The following is a 19,207-nucleotide window of genomic DNA, read 5'->3' on the forward strand; positions in this document are numbered from 1 at the left end:
GGGTGCTGAGCACATTCGATGGGGGAAAGAACAGTCTTTTCAACAAATGGTACTGGGGAAACTTGATAGCCACATACAAAATGATGCAGGGGACCTTATGATGGTTGAAGTGTGTACTCCGAAAGGTTTGTCTAAGACCTGACCACCAGTACCTGTGAATGTGAACTTATTTAGAAATGGTGTCTTTGTATATGTAATTAAGTTCAGGTTCCCAAGAAGAGATCATCCTGGATTTAGGGTGGGACCTAAATCCAATGACTGGTGTCTTAATAAAAGAAAAGAGAGGGAGATGTGACATAAACACAGAGAAGAGACACAGACAAGAATGCCATGTGAAGATGAAGGCAAAGATTTCGGTGATGTATCTCCAAGCCAATGGAACAACAACTACCAACAGCTACCAGAAGTTAGGAAAGTATCATGGAATGAACTTTCCCCAGAGCCTTCAGAAGAAACTAATCCTGCCAACACCTGGATTTCAAACTTCTGGCCTCCAGAACTGTGAGAGAATACACGTTTGCTGTTTTAAGCCATCAAATCTTGGCAATGTGTTACACGAGGTCTAGGAAACTAATACAGGACTTTACCTCACACTATATACAAAAATAAGCTCAAAATAGAAGAAAGACCTAAATGTTAGTGGTGAAATTACAAAAATTCTTGCAGGAAAACTTAGGTGATAAATCTTCATGAACTGGCCGGGTGCGGTGGCTCACACCTGCAATCCCAGCACTTTGGGAGGCTGAGACAGGAGGATCACGAGGTCAGGAGTTTGAGACCATCCTGACCAACATGGTGAAACTCCATCTCTACTAAAAATACAAAAATTAGCCGGGCGTGGTGGCACGCGCCTGTAATCCCAGCTACTCAGGAGGCTGAGGCAGGAGAATCGCTTGAACCCAGGAGGCAGAGGTTGCAGTGAGCCAAGATCACGCCACTGCACTCCAGCCTGGGCAACAGAGTGAGACTGCATCTCAAAAAAGTATAGATATATATACATTTGTGAACTCAGGTTGGACAATGGATTCTTAGATATTATGCCAAAGTACAAACAAAAGATATTAGATAATATTGAGAAAAACTAGATGTCATCAAATTTAAAATTTGTATGCTTCAAAGGACACTATCAAGAAAGTGATCCACAATATATACGTATATCAAAACATCACCCTGTACCCCATATGTGTATTTACTAATTAACAGTAAACATTTAAATCAAAAAATTAAAACAGTTTTAAAAATTAATTTTTAAAGAAAGTGAAAAAAACCCATAGGAAAGGAGAAAAGATTTGCAATCATACATCTAACAAGAGCTCTGTTTCTAGAATATATAACAATCTCTTACAACTTAATCACAAAACACATATAATCCCAATTTTAAAATGAGCGCAGGAGGCTGCGCGCAGTGGCTCACACCTGTAATCTCAACACTTTGGGAGGCCGAAGTGGGTGGATCACTTGAGGTCAGGAGTTCAAGATCAGCCTGATGGTGAAATCCTGCCTTTACTAAAAATACAAAAATTAGCTGGATGTGGTGGCACACACCTGTAGTCCCAGCTACTTGGGAGGCTAAGGCACAAGAATTGCTTGAACCCAAGAGGCGGAGGTTGCAGTGAGCCAAGATCGCACCACTACACTCCAGCCTGGATGACAGAGTGAGACTCTGTCTCTAAATTAAAAAAAAAAAAAAAAAATAGAATGAGCAAAAGTTATGAACAGTCATTTCCCTAAAGAAGATATACAAATAGCCAATAAATTCACAAGATAATGATCAACAGTATTAGGGAAATGCAATTTAAAACCACAATGAAGGCCAGGCATGGTGGCTCACGCCTGTAATTCTACCCAGCACTTTAGGAGGCCAAGGCAGATGGATCACAAGGTCAGGAGTTCGAGACCAGCCTGGCCAACATGGTGAAACCCCATCTCTACCGTGGTGGCATGCACCTGTAATCCCAGCTACTTGGGAGGCTGAGGCAGGAGAATCTCTTGAACCTGGGAGGCGGATGTTGCAGTGAGCCGAGACCATGCCACTGCACTCCAGCCTGGGCAACAGAGCGAGACTGTCTAAAACAAAAAAAATCACACACACACACAATGAGATAACACTTCCCAGTCATAGAATGGCTAGAATCAAAACATCAGATAATAAGTGTTGTTAAAGATATGCAGGAATGAGAACCCTCAGACATTGCTGGCAGGAATGTGTAATTACGTAGTCCCTTCGGAAGGAGTCAGGCTGTGGCTCAACTGATTAAAAATGGAGATACCAAACGACTCACCAATTCCATTCCTAGGTATATGCCCAATAGAAATAAAAATGTGTCACACAAAAATTTGTAAATAAACATTCATAGACGCGTTATTTGTATTAGCCAAAAGACAGAAACAATCCAGATGTCTATAAACTGATAAATAAAAAAATGTGATACATCCATGGAATGTAGGAAAAAGCAATGAAGTACTGATACATGCTATAATGTAAATGATGCTTGGAAACATTAAGTGAAAGAAATTAATCACAAAAGACCATATATGATTATACTTACATATGAATTTTCCAAAATAGGCAAATCCATACAGATACAATATAGATTAATTCTTGCTTAGGGTTTGGGGTGAATTCTTGCTTAGGGTTTGGGGTGATGGGCAAGCGGGGATAAGAGAGGAATAGCTACAGAGCATGGGGTTTCTTTTTCAGGTGATGATAATATTCTAAAATTGAATGTAGTAATAGTTGCACATATTGGGGAATATACTTTAAAACTTTGATTGCATACATTTTTTTCCAGATTTATTGAGGTATAATTGACAAAACTTGTAAATAAAGCATAGAGTGTGACTTTTTATTTGTACATAATATTTGCACATATTTATGGGGTACATGTGATATTTTGATACACGCATAGTATCTAATAATGAAGTTAGGGTATAGGATATCCATTACCTCAAGCATTTATTTCTCTGTGTTGGGAACATTTCAAGTCTTCTCTTCTAGTTATTTTGAAATACACAATATATTGCTGTTAATTACAGTCACCCTACTGTGCTACCAAACACTAGAACTTATTCCTTCTGACTGTACGTTTGTACCCATTAACCTACCTCTCTCCAACACTGCCCCCCGCCCCCCACCCCACCCCCACACACACACCCTTCCCAGCCTCTGGATACTATCTTTCTGCTCTTTACCTCGATTAGATCAACTTTTTTAGGCTCGCACATGTGAGTGAGAACATGCAATATTTGTCTTTCTGTGCCTGGCTTATTTCACTCAATATCAGAACCTCCAGTTCTGTCCATGTTAGTGGAAATGACAAGATTCTGTTCTAAATAGTATTCCATTGTGTATATATGCCACATCTTTTTAATCTATTCATCCATTGATGGATAGTTAGGTTGATTCCCTATGTTTGCTATTGTAAATAGTACCACAGTAAACATGGGAGTGCCAGTATCCCTTTGATACATCAATTTCCTTACCTTTGGATAAATACCCAGTGGTGGTATTGCTGGATCACATATATCTATTTTCAGTTTTCTGAGAAATCTCCATACTGTTTTCCATAGTGGCTGTACTAACTTACCTTCCCAGCAACCGTGTGCAAGAGTTTGTCTTTACATCCTAGCTACCATTTTTGTCTTTTTAATAATAGCTATTCTAGCTAGGGTAAGATGATATCTCATTGTGGTTTGCTTTAAATTTCCCTAATAATTAGGGATGTTGAGCATCTTTTTCACACACATGTTGGCCATTTGTGTGTCTTTTTTTAAAGAAATTTCTATTCAGATCCCTTGACCATTTTTAAGGGGATTATTTATTTTTTTACTGTTGAATTGTGTTCCTTGTACACTCTGGATATTAGTTCCCTGTTGGATAACTTGAAAATTTTTTTCCCATCTACAGTTGGTCTCTTCACTCTGTTGTTTTCTTTGTGGTGCAGATTTTTAGTTTAGTATAGTCCCACCTGCCTATTTTTTTGTTGTTGCTGTTGTTGTTGCCTATGCTTTTGATGTCTTAACCATAAAATCTTTGCCTAGATCAATGTTCTCGAGCATCTCCCCTATGTTCTTTTTTAGTAGTTTTAAGTTTTGGGTCTATCATTTAAGCCTTTAATCCATTTTTGGTTGATTTTTTAATATGGTAAGAGATACAAGCCTAGCTGCATTCTTCTGCATATGGATATCCTGTTTTCCCAGCACCATTTATTGAAAAGGGTGTCCTTTCTTGGTGCCTTTCTTGAACGTCAGTTGGCTGTAAGTACATGGAATTATTTCTGGGTTCTCTATTCTTTCCATTGGTCTATGTGTCTGTTTTATGCCAGTACCATGCTGACTTGGTTCCTACTATAATAGTTACAAAGCTATTACTATAGCTGTGTAATATATCTTGAAGAGAGGTAATGTGATGCTTCCAGCTTTGTTGTTTCTGCTCAGAATTGTTTTAGCTATTGGATGGAGCTAAAACCATCATATGGATGGTTCCATATGAATCTTTTTTTTTTTTTTTTTTTTTTTTTGAGATAGGGTCTCACTTTGTCACCCAGGCTGGAACACAGTGGAGCAATACCAGCTCACTGCAGCCTTAATCTCCTGAGGTTCAAGCGATCCTCCTGCCTCGGCCCCCTAAGTAGCTGGGACTACATGCACATGCCACCACGCCCAGCTAATTTTTGTAATTTTTGTAGAGATGGGGTTTTGCCATGTTGCCCAGGCTGGTCTTGAACTCCTGAGCTCAAGTGATCCACCTGCCTCAGTTTCCCAAAGTGCTAGGATTGCAGGTATGAGCCACCATGCCCAGCCCATTATGAATTTTTGGATTGTTTTTTCTATCTCTATGAAGTATGTCCTTGGTAGGGACTACATTGAATCTGTAGGTTGCTTTGGGCAGTATGATCATTTTACTGATATTCTTCCAATTCGTGAGCATGGAATGTCTTTCTATTTGTTTATGTCCTCTTCAATTTCTTTCATCAGTGTTTTATAGTTTCCCTTGTAGAGATCTTTCACCTCCTTGGTAAATATATTCCTAGGCATTTTTTGTAGCTATTGTAAATAGGAATGGCTTCTTAATTTCTTTCTCAGCTAGTTCTTTGTGTATAGAAATGGTACTGATGTCTGCATGTTGATTTTGTATACTGCAATGTTACTGAATTTATTTATCAGATCTAAGAGCTTTTTGGCAGACTTTTAGGTTTTTCTAGATATAAGATCACAACACCAGCAAAGAGGGACAATTTGACTTACTTTCCAATTTGGATGCCTTTTATTTCTTTCTCTTGCCTGATGGCTCTGGCTAGAACTTCCATTACTATAATGAATAGGCGTGGTGACAGTGGTCATTTTTATCTTGTTCCAGTTCTTAGGGGTGAGGCTTTCAGTTTTTCCCCATTTAGTGTGATAATAGCTGTGGGCTTGCCATATATGGCTTTTATTATTTTGAGGTATGTTTCTTCTGTACTTTGTTGAGAGTTTTACCATAAACAGATTTTTGTTTGTTTGTTTGTTTGTTTTTGAGACAGGCTGGAGTGCAGTGTCGAAATCTTGGCTCACTGCAACCTCCACCTCCCGAGTTCAAGTGATTCTCCTGCCTCAGCCTCTCGAGTAGTTGGGACTACAGGCATACACCACCATGCCCAGCTAATTTTTGTGTTTTTAGTGGAGATGGGGTTTCACCATGTTGGCCAGGATGGTCTCGATCTCTTGACCTCATGATCTGCCCGCCTCAGCCTCCCAAAGTGCTGGGATTACAGGCGTGAGCCACCACAACTGGCAACACATACAACCTAACAAGGTTTTACCAGGAACAAATAGAAAACTTGAACACACCAATAATGAGTAATAAGACTGAATCAGTAATTAAAAGTGTCTCAATAAAGCCCAGGACCGAATGGCTCTCTTGTCAAATTCTACCCAGGACCGGATGGCTCTCTTGTCAAATTCTACCATACATATAAAAAAAAAAAATTAATAGCAATACTTCTCAAAATATTTCAAAAAAAACTCGAGAGGAGGGAATTCTTCTTAACTCGTTTTATGAAGCCTGCATTACCCTGATACCAAAAGCAGAGAATACAAAAAAAGAAGGAAAGAAAGAAAGAAAATTACAGGCCAATCTTCCTAGTGAAAATATATACAAAAATCCTGAACAAAATGTTAGCAAACTGAATCCAACAACATATCAAAAAGATAATATACGACAATTAATTGGGATTTATCCCAGGGATACAACAGTGGTTCAACACGCACAAATCAATAGACATGAACATTTTTTTCATCTTATTTAAAAAGCTGGATAAAACTGAATGTGGAATTGGGAGATTTGTTTTGGGTGACCACTCTGCCATTTCCAAACTCTGTACTCTATCAGAACTAAGTCGCAGGGTGCTTGAGGGCTAAGAAGCTTTTGTCCAGCAGACAAGAAGGAACTGTTATTACACAGCCTTTGACCCTCTAAGGACTCCAGCAACCTCGTACTGAAAGGAGACTCCTTGTCTCCTTCTCTGGGAACCCTTTTGTTCAGAAATAAAACTTTCATGCTGCAGGTGCCTTGAGGACGTGTGGGTGACCTTTACTAGAAGGCAGTGGAGTGAAAGTTTTGGGAAAAGTGACAGAAACAAATCCTGTACTGGAAGCTCATTGAAAACCAACTAAGTAAACAAATATTTTAGTACCTCAACTGAAATATAAGCATAAGCAAAGGTTGACTATGATTGTACCTGGACAGGATGAGTAAAAAGGTAAAGTGGTCTGTTATCAGCTATTTCTGTATTTTGGTTCTGGCTCTCTCCAGCAGTTAACAAATGTCCTTTCTTTCAACAAATATCTATCAAGAGGCTAACATGTGCCAGACTCTACAGAACAGGCTTACAGGCATAATACCACAATGGAATAGAAATCTAACAGGCTCCAAGATCAGGCTTGTCAAATAAATGTACCACAATTTATATACCTTATATATATCTGGTACACAGGCACCAGAACATAAGATTAAATATGTTAAAGGAATGTTTATCTAAGTATCATTTTTAAAAGAAAAATAAAACAAAAACTGGAAACAACCAAATGACATTAACAGAATATATAATTAAGTTGTGGCATATTCATGTCATGGAAATGAACTACCATGTCACACATCAACATGGATGATTCCAAAAATAATAATGAGCAAAAGTAATCATATACAGTATAATTCTATTTATATAAAGGCTATAAATAAGCAACTGTTAGGGATATAGAGACAGTAAAATTTATAAAAGTTAGGTGACAATTATACAAAATTCAGGATAGTGGTTGATTCTGGCTGTGGGGGAGAGAGATATGAATGAGGAGAGTATACGAGGCTCCTGGGATGTAGTAATGTTCCACTTCTCAGTTTGAGTAATGAGCACCTGGACATTTATTATTGTTCTTCTATATATACATTTTCATTTGTATATTGTATTGTGTATTATATATTTTATTTCACATTAAAAAGAAAAAAGACCAAAAAAAAAAAAAAAAGCGTTGTGTGACTCAAGATTTAAGCAGACACAGTGCAAGGAAATGAAAAGGTGGATATAATTTGATGGGTTCAGGTTTGGACAAACTGAGCTCCTGAAACACAGACTTTTATTCTTAGTCATATTAGGTATGAAATTGCCCTGAGATCACCAGTTGGTTTTATGCTAGATTTGGAGGGGAAAAAGGGCAGTTGAACTCAGCAATTTATGTGTCCAGCACTGAAAATCTTCAAGGTAAACAATTACTAATAGGTTATGTGTTAGGTTACTTTTCAGTCCCACTCAGCTCAAAGGGTTTGTCATTACCCTACTGATTTGCGCTTCTAAGTCTTCCGCCTGTTGCATTCTGATGATCTGTTTCTACGCAAGTCATAGAATCTAAAGCTGAGACATAGCAATAGAAGACCAGAGAACAGACACAGCAACAAAGTTTGCATGAGGCAAATCAGGAGGGTAGGAATGAGATTTTGATGTGCATCCTGGCCAAATTCCAGAACTAGCAAAGAGAGGGCCAGTTCCTAATTCCAATCAAAGCAAATTCAGCCACCTTATCTTCACACAGAAGTGATCTACATTGATTTTTAAATCTCTTTAAGGGATTAGGGAGCCTCTGAAATACAAAGGAAACTAAACTGATAGTAATGTAAAACGAGCAGTGACCAGCAAACACTGTCAAAAACAGAAAGCTAATGGTGGGACTGGAGTCTAGAACACAGGAGTTACGTTTATCCAGTGCTGCACTGTACAACAGGGCAGTCACTTGCCACATGTGGCAATTTAAATTTAAATGAAATTCAATTAAACATTCCATTCTACAGTTGCACTAGCCACATTTTGAATGCCTCAACAGCCACTTGTAGCAAGGGCTACAGTACTGAGGAGCACAGACATAGAACATTTCTATCAGTGGCTGACCTAGCAATATCCAGGCTGAAGGGTGTTCTGCTAGTAAAGCAAGGTGGGCATCAGAATTATCACAACTTAAGAATAAGATTCCTGAGGGCATCCATTTCCATTTATTTGCTTCTCTGCTTGCCAACTCTGAACCCCTGCTTTCCCAATTTTCTAGTATCTGGAAAGAAAACAAACTGACTAAAAAACATAAATTTCATTCTGCTTGACAACTGTAATTCTCACTAAATTTATAAATTTGCTTTCTGATTTATCAATGAGTGACAAAGGCATGAGTTTGAGAAAGGATGAGTTTGATTACCCCTGAGTGGATCCAAACATTAGGAAGGTCTTGCTTAAGTGGGTGACAGAAAGTGACAAAAAGAGCTGGAAGAAACATGAGAGACTATTATACTCTCTTCCCTAACCTTCCTCCTTTTCACCCTGCTCACCTAAGCCAGGTTAGAATCCGCCCTTTGCAAAGCACCCTGTACCCTTCTATTGTAACCTTTACTACATTATCTGTTTATAGAGTGATCTATGCCATTAGCTGAAAGCTATTCAAGGGCAGAGACTTCTCTTTATTCACCTTCAGTAACTAACACAATGCCTAGCATGTAGGAGGCTCTCAAAATTAAGTTTCTCATACAAATAAATTGTACCGGGCAAGTTACACTTTTAGGGCCTGGCTAGTAGTTATCTGACGAAGGTATGATATTAAAGACCATATACTAAACTATAGCAGTCTCATCAAAATAACCTCGGAGGGCTGGGAGCAGGGAGAATAAGAGAAGCAGATCAGAATAATTCTTTATTCACCCCATCGCCCAACCCCCGTCTTCCCAAGTGGGGAAACTAACATTTATGAAACAACTAATACATATCTACACTTCACAAACACAATAGTCCTTCCACAAATGCAATCAAATATTATTATTGCCATTTTAAAGATGAGGACACTGAACACTAGAAAGGATATGCAACTTGAACAAATGCAAGTCAACTAAAAATAGTTAAGCTAATTTTCAAGTCCAGAACTATCTATCTGCGTCTGATACAAATGGGAATATTCACTGAACCCTGGAGAGATGAGAACACACATTTAAAAAAAAAGGGGGGGTTCACTTAAGAGATACGATTTTATCATAACAGCACTGAAACTTTAATCTTTTATTTTTCCTATTTGACTTCTTAAAAAGGGTGGCATGGCCAAGAATTTTCTTTGATATGGTTTCACAATTGTATTCACTTTCTCTCCATTCTGAGACTTTTCCATAAGAATATTCACTTTAATCCGACTTCTACTGCATGGCTGGAAAAGAGGATATGCAATAACTCTTTCAAACTCCTTTATCTCTTTCTTTACTCTCTCACGCTTCTCATATGTAGGTAGCTGGCTCTGGCTTCTTCTTAAGATTCTTTCCTTGAGTCTTTGCTCTGTAAGTTCTCTCCCTCGAATCATGCGTTCCTGGTGATCCTTAATCTGCATCTGTTCCCTCTCATTTACCTGCTTTCTTCTCTGTGCGTTCTGGATGCCATGCCCTTCTGGCACAATGTTTGGTAATTTTGTTTCACTGGGGGGTCGCAGTACTTGTCTAAATGATTTGTTCTTAAATTCTCCAGCCTGTCCTGTTTGATGTATGTGCCTTTCTATGTGTTTCACCTCTCTCTCAGGTATCAAATGGCACTGTTTTAGTCCTTCTATGCTTCGGGTTGTTTTCTTCTCCATTTTTTTCTTGATTTCATTGCCTGTCTCTTCTTTCATCATTTCCACTATTATTTTATTATAATAAGACTCTGCTTTGGCAAGCCAGTAGTCAAGAGAAACAGCTTGCTCCCTACAGAGGATTTCACACTCCTCCTGATATTTCTGAGTTATCAACTGTCTTGCTGCTGTTGTATGCACACCACCTAGATTCTGTCAAAGTGAAGTCAGAAATTTATAATGTGATCATCTTTTTCCTTTGAACACATTTAAACAGGAGCCAAGCCCACCCTCCCTAATGATACCAGAACAGCTACATGCTCTTTACTTTAGCTTGTTATTTTATTCCCATCACTCCCAGGTGAGCCTGTGAGCTCTGAAAGTATGAAGTAGTCACCACCACAAATCAATAAGTAGTTTTAAAAATGTATGGTGTTGGAAGTTTTCAAAATGATACTTTGTTTTGCAACTGTGGATATAGCTGGGTAACATTTGCCAGTGTAGACATACTACCTGAATGTGTCACTTGGGCAGAAGGATTTTAAACCTAAGATTCCTTCTCTGTGTAGTTCCAAACTGTATGATGTGAAGATAATTTACTTACCAAGATCTTTTTTTCCAGTGGAGACTGCTGACCTGCAGCAATCCTAGGATCTTTAGATGATGTACCCCAGGCCAATCTGAAAGATAAAAAAGCAAAGGTAGATTCAAATGTAGGAGGTGTCAGAACAAACCTGCTAATAGGCAGGACTACAGCAGGGCCATTTCCCGCATGGGAAACCACTGCATTCCTATGGTAGAAAATAATGAATGCTCTTTTAATAAGAGGATCTTTCCTTTCATATGAACAAGCATACTTTTCCTGTGGACTCAGCGTGAACCACTGTGAATCTCGTATTGGGGATTGTGAGTGGGAAGAGACATGCTCCTTGGTGAGGTGTTGTCCAAGTACATCTATGTCAGTCTGCTCAGTCCTCAAGCCTCCTCTGTGTTCTGAGACGATTCTAGGTTCTAGTTTTCTAGATGATTCTAGGTTTCTAGTTTTCTCTTCCTGCAGTTTCTTGATCCGGGCCCTCTCTGCCTCTATCAGCACATACAGCATTTCTGCCCTCTAATCTTTTGTTCTGAAATTTTTTTATTTGATTGCTCAGCCCTCTGCTTGCCTGCCTTACAATGCCAATCATCCTTCACTCTAAATCTATTATGAGACTATTCCCTGTTGAACCCCTCAGGATGGGAATTTGTGATTACTCTGGGTTTATTTATAGAGGAGGCTGATGGCAACACAAATGAAAACTATCAACCTTTATGTGTCATCCCTGGTCTAGCCTGAGTTTACTGTGAGGTCGTATTTAAGCCCCTGAGGATGTCTGGCATTTCCTCTCTATGCCTTTTATACCATTTACAGTTCAAAGGATGGGCTTTACAGTCTGACACGGCTAGATCTGAATCCTAATTCCACCACTTCCTAGGTGTGTGACTCAGGGCAAGTAACTTCTGTCAGCTTTCTCATCTATAAAATGGAGATGTAAGACAAAAATCTGCCTCTCAGGGTTATAAAGAACAAATATGAATTAGATGTAAAGAACTTGGTAAGTTCTCAATAAATTCTATCTGTCCTTCACAGGTCAAGTTCCTGACTATAAAGTCTTTCTGGTCTACTCTGTCACAGTCATTTTCCTTTCCTCTAAATACTTGACATATTTTAATTCTACAACTCATTTGGTAAGTTCTCAATAAATTCTATCTGTCCTTCACAGGTCAAGCTCCTGACTATAAAGTCTTTCTGGTCTACTCTGTCACAGTGATTTTCCCTTCCTCTAAATACTTGACATATTTTAATTCTACAACTCATTTGAAAATTAATCATGGTTTACACTGTGATATCTGTATTCATATATCACTTTTAACATTTTGGTGCTGACATTTAGGCTCATAAGGAATGAAAACTGTAATTTACATCTACAAATATGCCTCTATATTGTTGGAAAGGATCTGATATCAAATATTTGGTCTCATTGACCTCTTAGGAACATTCTTATTTGTCTATGTAAGCTTATTTTGAGATTTTAAACATACGATCACCTTACTTTTACTTCTCTGTACATGGCTTCTAGCACAGTACTTAACATTAGAGTCTGTGATCCCAAATTCTCAAAATTAATGATTTGTTGATTGCTGATGATCCTTGACACATAATATCTGAGCATCTTTTTAAATATCTGCCATAACATTGTATCTATCTTTTTATTAAATCATTTCCCAGTCTTCCTTGAAGTTTACAGATATGTTTGCTTTATATGTATGTTCTGGGCTCTCACATTTTGTACCTCCTGGCACACTTTTATTGTATTCTAATTATTCATTCATGTTCCTTGAGGTCAAAGAACACAGATTTCAACTTTGCAGGTTCAGCCTCAGCTCAAAACCTGGCATAGTTGCTCAATAAATACTTTATTGAATAGATTGTGAGCTTTTGTTGGGAAAAGGATATGCCTTTCAATGCTTTGTTCTTTACTGCAACTCACAGGGGATGTTGGGTGAGTGTTTTTCAAATTAAAAAGAGAAAATTGAGAAGGGTAGAATTTCAAGTTCCATTTTCAAAGGAGACACACAGATAAGTGAGAATAAAAACTGTCTACGACAATCAGCTCAACAACACATCTCCCTTTGTCAGACAGAATAACAAGCAATTTCACAGTTAAGTGATAGGGCTTGTCACTCTTCAGCAGTTTGCTGAGTTTTAACCCTTTAACTATGGTGTTCTCTCCATTATCACAGAGAAAGGCAGATGGGAGCCTCTCCCAGCGAAAAGACTACAGCTTGTGTCCTTCACAGGACAAAATAGTGATGGCTCCAGAACTTTCATATGAAGGAACTTAGCACAGCTATCAGAGTGGGTGGTGGTGGGAGGACTAGCAGGAAACTAGTAAACAACGACAAGCTGCCCCTTCAGGGAAAGTTTCTACTTCGAATATAAGTTACAGAGTAATGAAAATAGCAAGATTTCCGAAAGAAACTTATTCCCATGTTTTATAAAAGAAAAGGGAAATGTCAGCTGTCCACTTAATGGATAACGAATAATGAATTAAGAGTTCGATAAGCGGCAGGCACAACTAAAAGCCAAACTCGACCTAAGTCTTATGAAATCCTACTTAATGAGCTTCTTGACTACTGCTAGCCTCACTTATCTGGCAGGAGTCGAAGGAGGGGAAGCCCCAAGCTCTTCTGTTCTACCACCTCCAAAGTCCTGAGCCCCTTCTCAAGTGTCCCACTTCATCCCTGCTTCCTTTCGTCCCGTGGGACTAAGGATTCCTCCTGCCTTCACCCTCACCACTTGCTGTCCCTCAAGAAGCCGACTCACCCCTTTCCAAGCGCGGTGAACCGTCCGCAAAGCACACAGGCCGGCTGCGCTCTGCAGAAAGCCCACGCTCGCCAGCGGGACCCAAGGAACGCGAGAACTATACATGCCAGAACACTTAGCTTTGTTTTTAACTACTGTGCAGCCGCAAAAGGGAAATACCAGCTCAGGACCCAGGGGAGTTGTAGTTCTCTAATCCAAAGAAGTCATTATTCAGCAAAGTACGGTTTTCAGGAGGATATTCCCCCGCGATTGGGTTCCCGTAGGATGTGAAAAAGAGAATAAATATCCCAGGATTCGGTGCTGGTGGGAAAATTTGCTGGAAGCGCAGCACTGGTTACCAATTTGGTGCTCAACGTCTCAGTACCAGCCTGAAAGTTGAGCCGCAACCTCCCTTAGAAGAGGTGACTCTCCATCTCTAAGGCTTCCGAGACACGGTTCGCAATTAATTATGACGTCACAGCCAATCGTCAGCGTAAAAAAAGCGTGACGCTCTAGCCGGCTCTAGCTCGCTGCCCCGCCGCGGGCGCAGAGCTGGCGCTCTAGCCCACGGAGTTGGCCAGCTCCTCTCGCCGGCCCCAGGAAAGGGTTCCAAGTCCTTTTAGTACCCGACGCTGTCTGGGAGTTCCGGGCGTTTCGGCTCCTTGGTCGCAGAGGCAGGAAGCGTGCGTGGGAGGAGGACTCGGGTTATATACTCCTACGTCCTGGGACGCAATAGTTACCACCTCTGGGGCAGGAACTCTTCTCTCTTTTGTTAATAAACTTCTAACTCCCTCCTCAGACCCGACTGCATGTCTGTCATGGACCTCGCCGGTACTTGCTCCAGCTTTCAGTCGGACTTGGATTTCTGTTCAGATTGCGGCTCGGTCCTGCCTCTGCCCGGGGCTCAGGATACGGTCACCTGTACTCGCTGTGGCTTCAACATCAACGTTCGGGGTGAGAGGCTTGTACGCAGGGGTCCTGGCGGAGGGCCCAGGATCGGAAGCTTGGGGAACTCAAGATCGGTTGGGTTGAGGAGGGGATCCTAGAGCAGGACATCAGGCAGTTGCACATTTGGTCCAGCGATGAAAACTGAGGGAAAGGATATAGGGCCTCCTGGCCTAACCAGCCAGGGGAGAGGGGAAGTTTCCGGTGTCAGCTCCCTCAGGTTGTCTCCATAACCCGTCTTACTTGCCTGTGCAGACTTTGAGGGGAAGGTTGTGAAGACTTCAGTTGTGTTCCACCAACTGGGGACAGCCATGCCTATGTCGGTGGAGGAAGGGCCTGAGTGCCAGGGACCTGTGGTAAGTTAATGAGATCAAGAACTGGCTCCATAAGGTGGGTAGGAAAGAAATGGAGGAGTGATTGCAGAGATCTGGAGAGTTTTGTGCCCAATTCCAAGTGGGAAAAGATGTAAAGCATCGATGTTTGAGAGGCGTGATCGCCTGATTCCTGTGGGAAGTAAGGGTATGATATGACCAGGCCTCCATAACCCACCAGTTTCTTCCCAGGTTGACAGGCGCTGCCCTCGATGTGGTCATGAAGGAATGGCATACCACACCAGACAGATGCGTTCAGCCGATGAAGGGCAAACTGTCTTCTACACCTGTACCAACTGCAAGTGGGTATCCTTTCCCCTCCCTTTGCTCAGTCTGTTTGCTAACTAATAAACAAATCCAGTGATTTATTTTTTTGTACTAAACGGCTGTTTCCTTTCGTCCCATCCCTTATTTCTGTGCAGTTCTGGTAATAGGGAGATTTGTAGTTTTTATTTTTTAAAATTACACTTTTTTAACCCTTTTTATAACCAGTGAAATAAACCTTTTACGTTTTTTTTTGTTGTTTTTTGTTTGTTTTTTGTTTTTCTATGGACAGGGTGTCGCTCTGTCACCTAGCCTGGAGTGCAGTGAGGCAATCTTGGCTCACTGCAACCTCTGCCTCCTGGGCTCAGGTAATCCTCCCACCTCAGCCTCCAAAGTAGCTTTGGGACCACAGGCACGTGCCACCATGCCTGGCTTTTTTGTTTGTTTGTTTTTTGTATTTTTAGTAGAGATAGGGTTTCTCTATGTTTCCCAGGCTGGTCTTGAACTCCTGAGCTCAATCAACCCACCTCAGCATCCCAAAGTGCTGGGGATTACAGGCATGAGCCACCCTGCCTGACCTTCTTTTAGGATATTTAAAAGGAAATGAAGAAAAAAAACCATAAGAAGCAAGTATTGTTTAGTGGTCAGCATCTTATACTGCAGTCTTCAACCGCAGTCAAGGTAGCTTTACTTTGGAGAGAATTAGTCACACATGATTTAGAGAACATGGGCTTTCTGAATGCTTTTAAGACCTCATCTTTGTCTTTGGTGTTCTGCAGTCACTATAGTATATCAAAATGTGATTTTCTTTTATTCTGTTTGGGATTTGTTGGACTTTCTGAAACTGAGAGTGCATTGTTGTTTTTTGTTTTGTTTTTTTTTTGAGACGGAGTCTCGCTCTGTCTCCCAGGCTGGAGTGCAGTGGTGTGTTCTCGGCTCACTGCAAGCTCCGTCTCCCGGGTTCACGCCATTCTCCTGCCTCAGCCTCCTGAATAGCTGGGACTACAGGTGCCCCCCACCACGCCCGGCTAATTTTTTGTGTTTTTTAGTAGAGACGAGATTTCACTGTGTTAGCCAGGATGATCTCGATCTCCTGACCTCGTGATCCACCCGCCTTGGCCTCCCAAAGTGCTGGGATTACAGGCGTGAGCCACTGCGCCCAGCCTAGAGTGGATTTTTTTTTCATCAACCTTGGAAAATTATCAGCCATCATCTCTTTTAATATTCTCTTTCCCCCATGTTCTCAGTCCTCACATTCTGGACCTCTAATTAGTTACTAGAATGAGATTTCTCTCTTCTGTCCTCCATTTCTCTCGCCCTCTTTTCATATTTTCAATCGCTTTTCTCTTTATGCCACCTTCTGAGTAATTTCTTCAGGTTCCTCTTCCATGTCACTAGTTCTGTCTTCAGTTTATTTCAAGTATTATTATTTTTTACTATTGTTATTATTTTGAGTTCTATTTAATTACTTTTCAAATCTCAATTTTTAAATAATTCTCAGTTCCTTAATCATATTTTAAATTGTTCCTTTTACTAGTCTTTAAATATATAAAATATTAGTTATTATATTCTATGTCTCATAATTCTGATATCCATGGATTTTGTGTGTCTGATGCTGCTGTCTGTTTCTGCTGTCTCTCTCATAGTGCTTTTTTCTTTGTTTTGTAATTTTTGACAATAAATTTGAGTTTTTTAGAACTTGAACTGTAGGAATTCTTTGAGGCCTTGGGTAAGTGCTGTATTCTCAGCATTTGTGTTTCTTTTCTAGGTGCCTTGAAGCACTATCAAGCTGGAATTACTTTAAATAAATTCTTGGCTTCATGTTTTTTGGAGCACACAGATAGTATGAATTTGAGCTGCAAATCCATGTAAGGGCTAGCTTATGGCTAGAAATTCTCAGGAAAGAGTTTTCTCTCTTTCTACCTACTGAGACAGTCAAATTCCCCTTCTATAGAGTTGAATTTTTTCTTTTGTTGTTCACTTTTACAAAAAAGGGCAGCCTTTTGCAGTTCCCAAATTTATGCACAGGATCTCCTATCAACCTTACACATTTTGTCCCTCATTTCCTATGCTTCCAGTGACTGTTGCAACAGTATAAAGGGCACCATAGTGTCACTGTCACATTTCATAGGGACATCAGTTTTAACTTCACTGTCTGGATTTCTGGTTTTACAGAACTTTTAACCAGTATGAAGACTGCCTTTACTTTCTTGCCATCTCATCAAAAGATTAAAAATATTCATAGTCAGATATATCTTTTAAAAGTATTTTTTTCCTATCACTGATTGTCATTTTACCAAAAAAAAAATTAAAAAAATTAAAAGAAGAAGAATTTTTTCCCAGCCTGTGGCTTGCCTATTTATTTTCTTAACCCTCTTTAAATGAGCAGAAGTTTTAAGTTTTTATAAGGTCCAGCTTATCCTTTTTTTTTTTTTCTTTTACAGCTAGTGCTTTCTGTGTCCTAAGAAATCTTTGCTTTGAGATTATAATTCATTGGATATATTTTTAATCCCAGAATTTTTAGTTGTCTTGGAATTAGAATTGGAGGCTTGTTTAGGGGAGCCAGTCCTCAATGATGTCATAAATAAAAGTCCTTCCTAGGTTATTTGATTGCATATCTTATCTTATACTACTAGAAACTCATCTTTTGGTGAATATAACAAGTCCTTTCTTTCCTCATAGGTTCCAGGAGAAGGAAGACTCTTGACCTTTTTCCTGGGCAACTCAACAGTCCCTCCCTCCTTTTGGAAGGTGAAGGATACTGGGTTTTTAGATGCCTTGTCCATCCCATCTGGTTGCAATGTGTTGCTCCTAGAAGAGAGTCAGATCATCATGTGGGGATTACCATTGTTCCTGGAGTACTCCTACCCTTAATTGAATTTCCTTATTAAAGTTATATTTTCCTAAAAGACCCTGACATATGTATGTTACTTATAATCTGTCTTATTCCAAAAGGAATTTAAATGAGTTTACAGAGATACATGAAAAAGAAAAGATGGAAAAATAAGGACAAAAAAGTAGAGTCAGGAATGAGGCTAATATAAACAAAAAGCAATTGTAAGTATTGCCATACTATTTAAATCTATTTGCTTCCTGAGTTTAGGTTAAGAAAAACTAGGGATTTGGATAGTGAGACATTTAACAGAAATTTTAACCAGATCTCTTTAGCATATAAATTTGGACAGCAAAAAAACTGATACTAAGTGATCACTATAGGTATTTTATTACTATTGAGATAAATACAATATACAGTTGACCCTTGAACACCACAGGTTTGAACTGCTTGATTCTACATATATGTGGATTTTCTTCCACTTCTGATACCCATAAGATAGCAGCACATTTAAGCCCTCCTTTTCCTCTTCCTGAGCCTACTCAACATAAAAATGTGATCAACTTCTACTTAATGAAGAGTAAATATATTTTCTTTTCCTTATGATTTTCTTAATGTTTTCTCTAGCTTACTTGATTGTAAGATTGCAGTATATAATACATATAACATACAAAATATGTGTTAATCAACTGTTTATGTTATTGGTAAGGCATCTGGTCAATAGTAGTTAAGTTTTGGGGGAGTCAAAAAAGTTATATATGGACTTTTGGCTGTTCAGAGGGTCAGCACCCCTTACCCCCATGTTGTTCAAGGATCAATTGTATATCTATTATAATAGATTCTTACATAGAAAGATAGAAAGAAAAAAGTAAAGTCACAAGGAATCCTACTCCACAGAGATAAGCAAATGGTACTGTATATCTGTGCTTGTGAATATATATGTGGCTCTGTATATGTGTGTTGCTATATATGCGTTTGGTTTTTTTAAATGGACTATACTAGACATGCTGAACTATATCTTGCTTTTTTCTGTTTGAACCAAAAACTTTCAAGAGGAACAAATACATACTCAGGTCCTGCATTCCTTGGCTTAAATTGTGATCAAGGGGTTACTGTAGTAATTACCATATAATTGTGAGGCCCTTCATATACTTATTCAGAGCTCTCAAACATAGCTATCTTGTTTGACCCCCACAGCAACCTGGAGAATGGGCAGTGCAGTCTTCCCCATTGTACATTTCAACTGTTCTGGCAGTTGACTTTCCTGACCCACGCCTGAAATCTGAAACACACCTGTTCACGTTTTCACCCTACTTTAAGCCTTTCTCTGGCCCATAACAGTGATTGGATTAA

General features: G+C 39.6%; 2 protein-coding genes across 8 annotated transcripts in view; one reads left to right on the top strand and one right to left on the bottom strand.

Moving 5' to 3' along the window:
• Positions 1-13,901, bottom strand: part of LOC101016898 (putative uncharacterized protein ZNRD1-AS1) — a 29,899-nt gene extending 15,998 nt beyond the window's left edge. Inside the window, exons 1-3 of one of the 2 annotated variants that reach the window (XM_003897285.5) lie at positions 10,956-13,447; positions 10,703-10,778; positions 7,183-10,311 (exon numbers count right to left, since the gene is read on the bottom strand). In XM_003897285.5, coding sequence (XP_003897334.2) covers positions 9,556-10,311; positions 10,703-10,778; positions 10,956-11,200 — 1,077 coding nt within the window. In that variant the 5' untranslated portion in view covers positions 11,201-13,447 and the 3' untranslated portion in view covers positions 7,183-9,555. The other variant, XR_004184532.1, reaches the window with a different exon arrangement.
• A 68-nt stretch (positions 13,902-13,969) lies between these two features.
• Positions 13,970-17,938, top strand: ZNRD1 (zinc ribbon domain containing 1). Of its 6 annotated transcripts, none has more exons than XR_004184534.1 (6): positions 13,989-14,124; positions 14,241-14,395; positions 14,642-14,742; positions 14,950-15,059; positions 16,790-16,889; positions 17,704-17,938. XR_004184534.1 is itself a non-coding variant. In XM_009204699.4 (5 exons), exons 2-5 carry the CDS (start codon positions 14,251-14,253, stop codon positions 17,726-17,728), a joined length of 381 nt encoding a protein of 126 aa, XP_009202963.1. In that variant the 5' UTR covers positions 13,989-14,124; positions 14,241-14,250; the 3' UTR covers positions 17,729-17,938. The 6 variants fall into 6 exon arrangements, 3 of the variants coding, with proteins under 3 accessions (XP_009202962.1, XP_009202963.1, XP_003897332.1); XR_004184533.1 differs by having other exon boundaries at positions 13,998-14,115; XR_004184535.1 differs by having other exon boundaries at positions 14,025-14,041.
• The last annotated feature ends 1,269 nt before the right edge of the window (positions 17,939-19,207 follow it).

The sequence above is a fragment of the Papio anubis genome, chromosome 6, assembly GCF_008728515.1.
Source record: "Papio anubis isolate 15944 chromosome 6, Panubis1.0, whole genome shotgun sequence".
NCBI lineage: Eukaryota > Metazoa > Chordata > Mammalia > Primates > Cercopithecidae > Papio > Papio anubis.

Coding starts and splice junctions, on each gene's coding strand:
- ZNRD1 (XM_009204698.3), top strand. CDS start 14,251: ATGTCTGTCATGGACCTCGCCGGTACTTGCTCCAGCTTTCAGTCGGAC. Junction 14,396..14,641: donor CTTCAACATCAACGTTCGGG/GTGAGAGGCTTG, acceptor TTGCCTGTGCAG/ACTTTGAGGGGAAGGTTGTG. Junction 15,060..17,703: donor TACACCTGTACCAACTGCAA/GTGGGTATCCTT, acceptor CTTTCCTCATAG/GTTCCAGGAGAAGGAAGACT.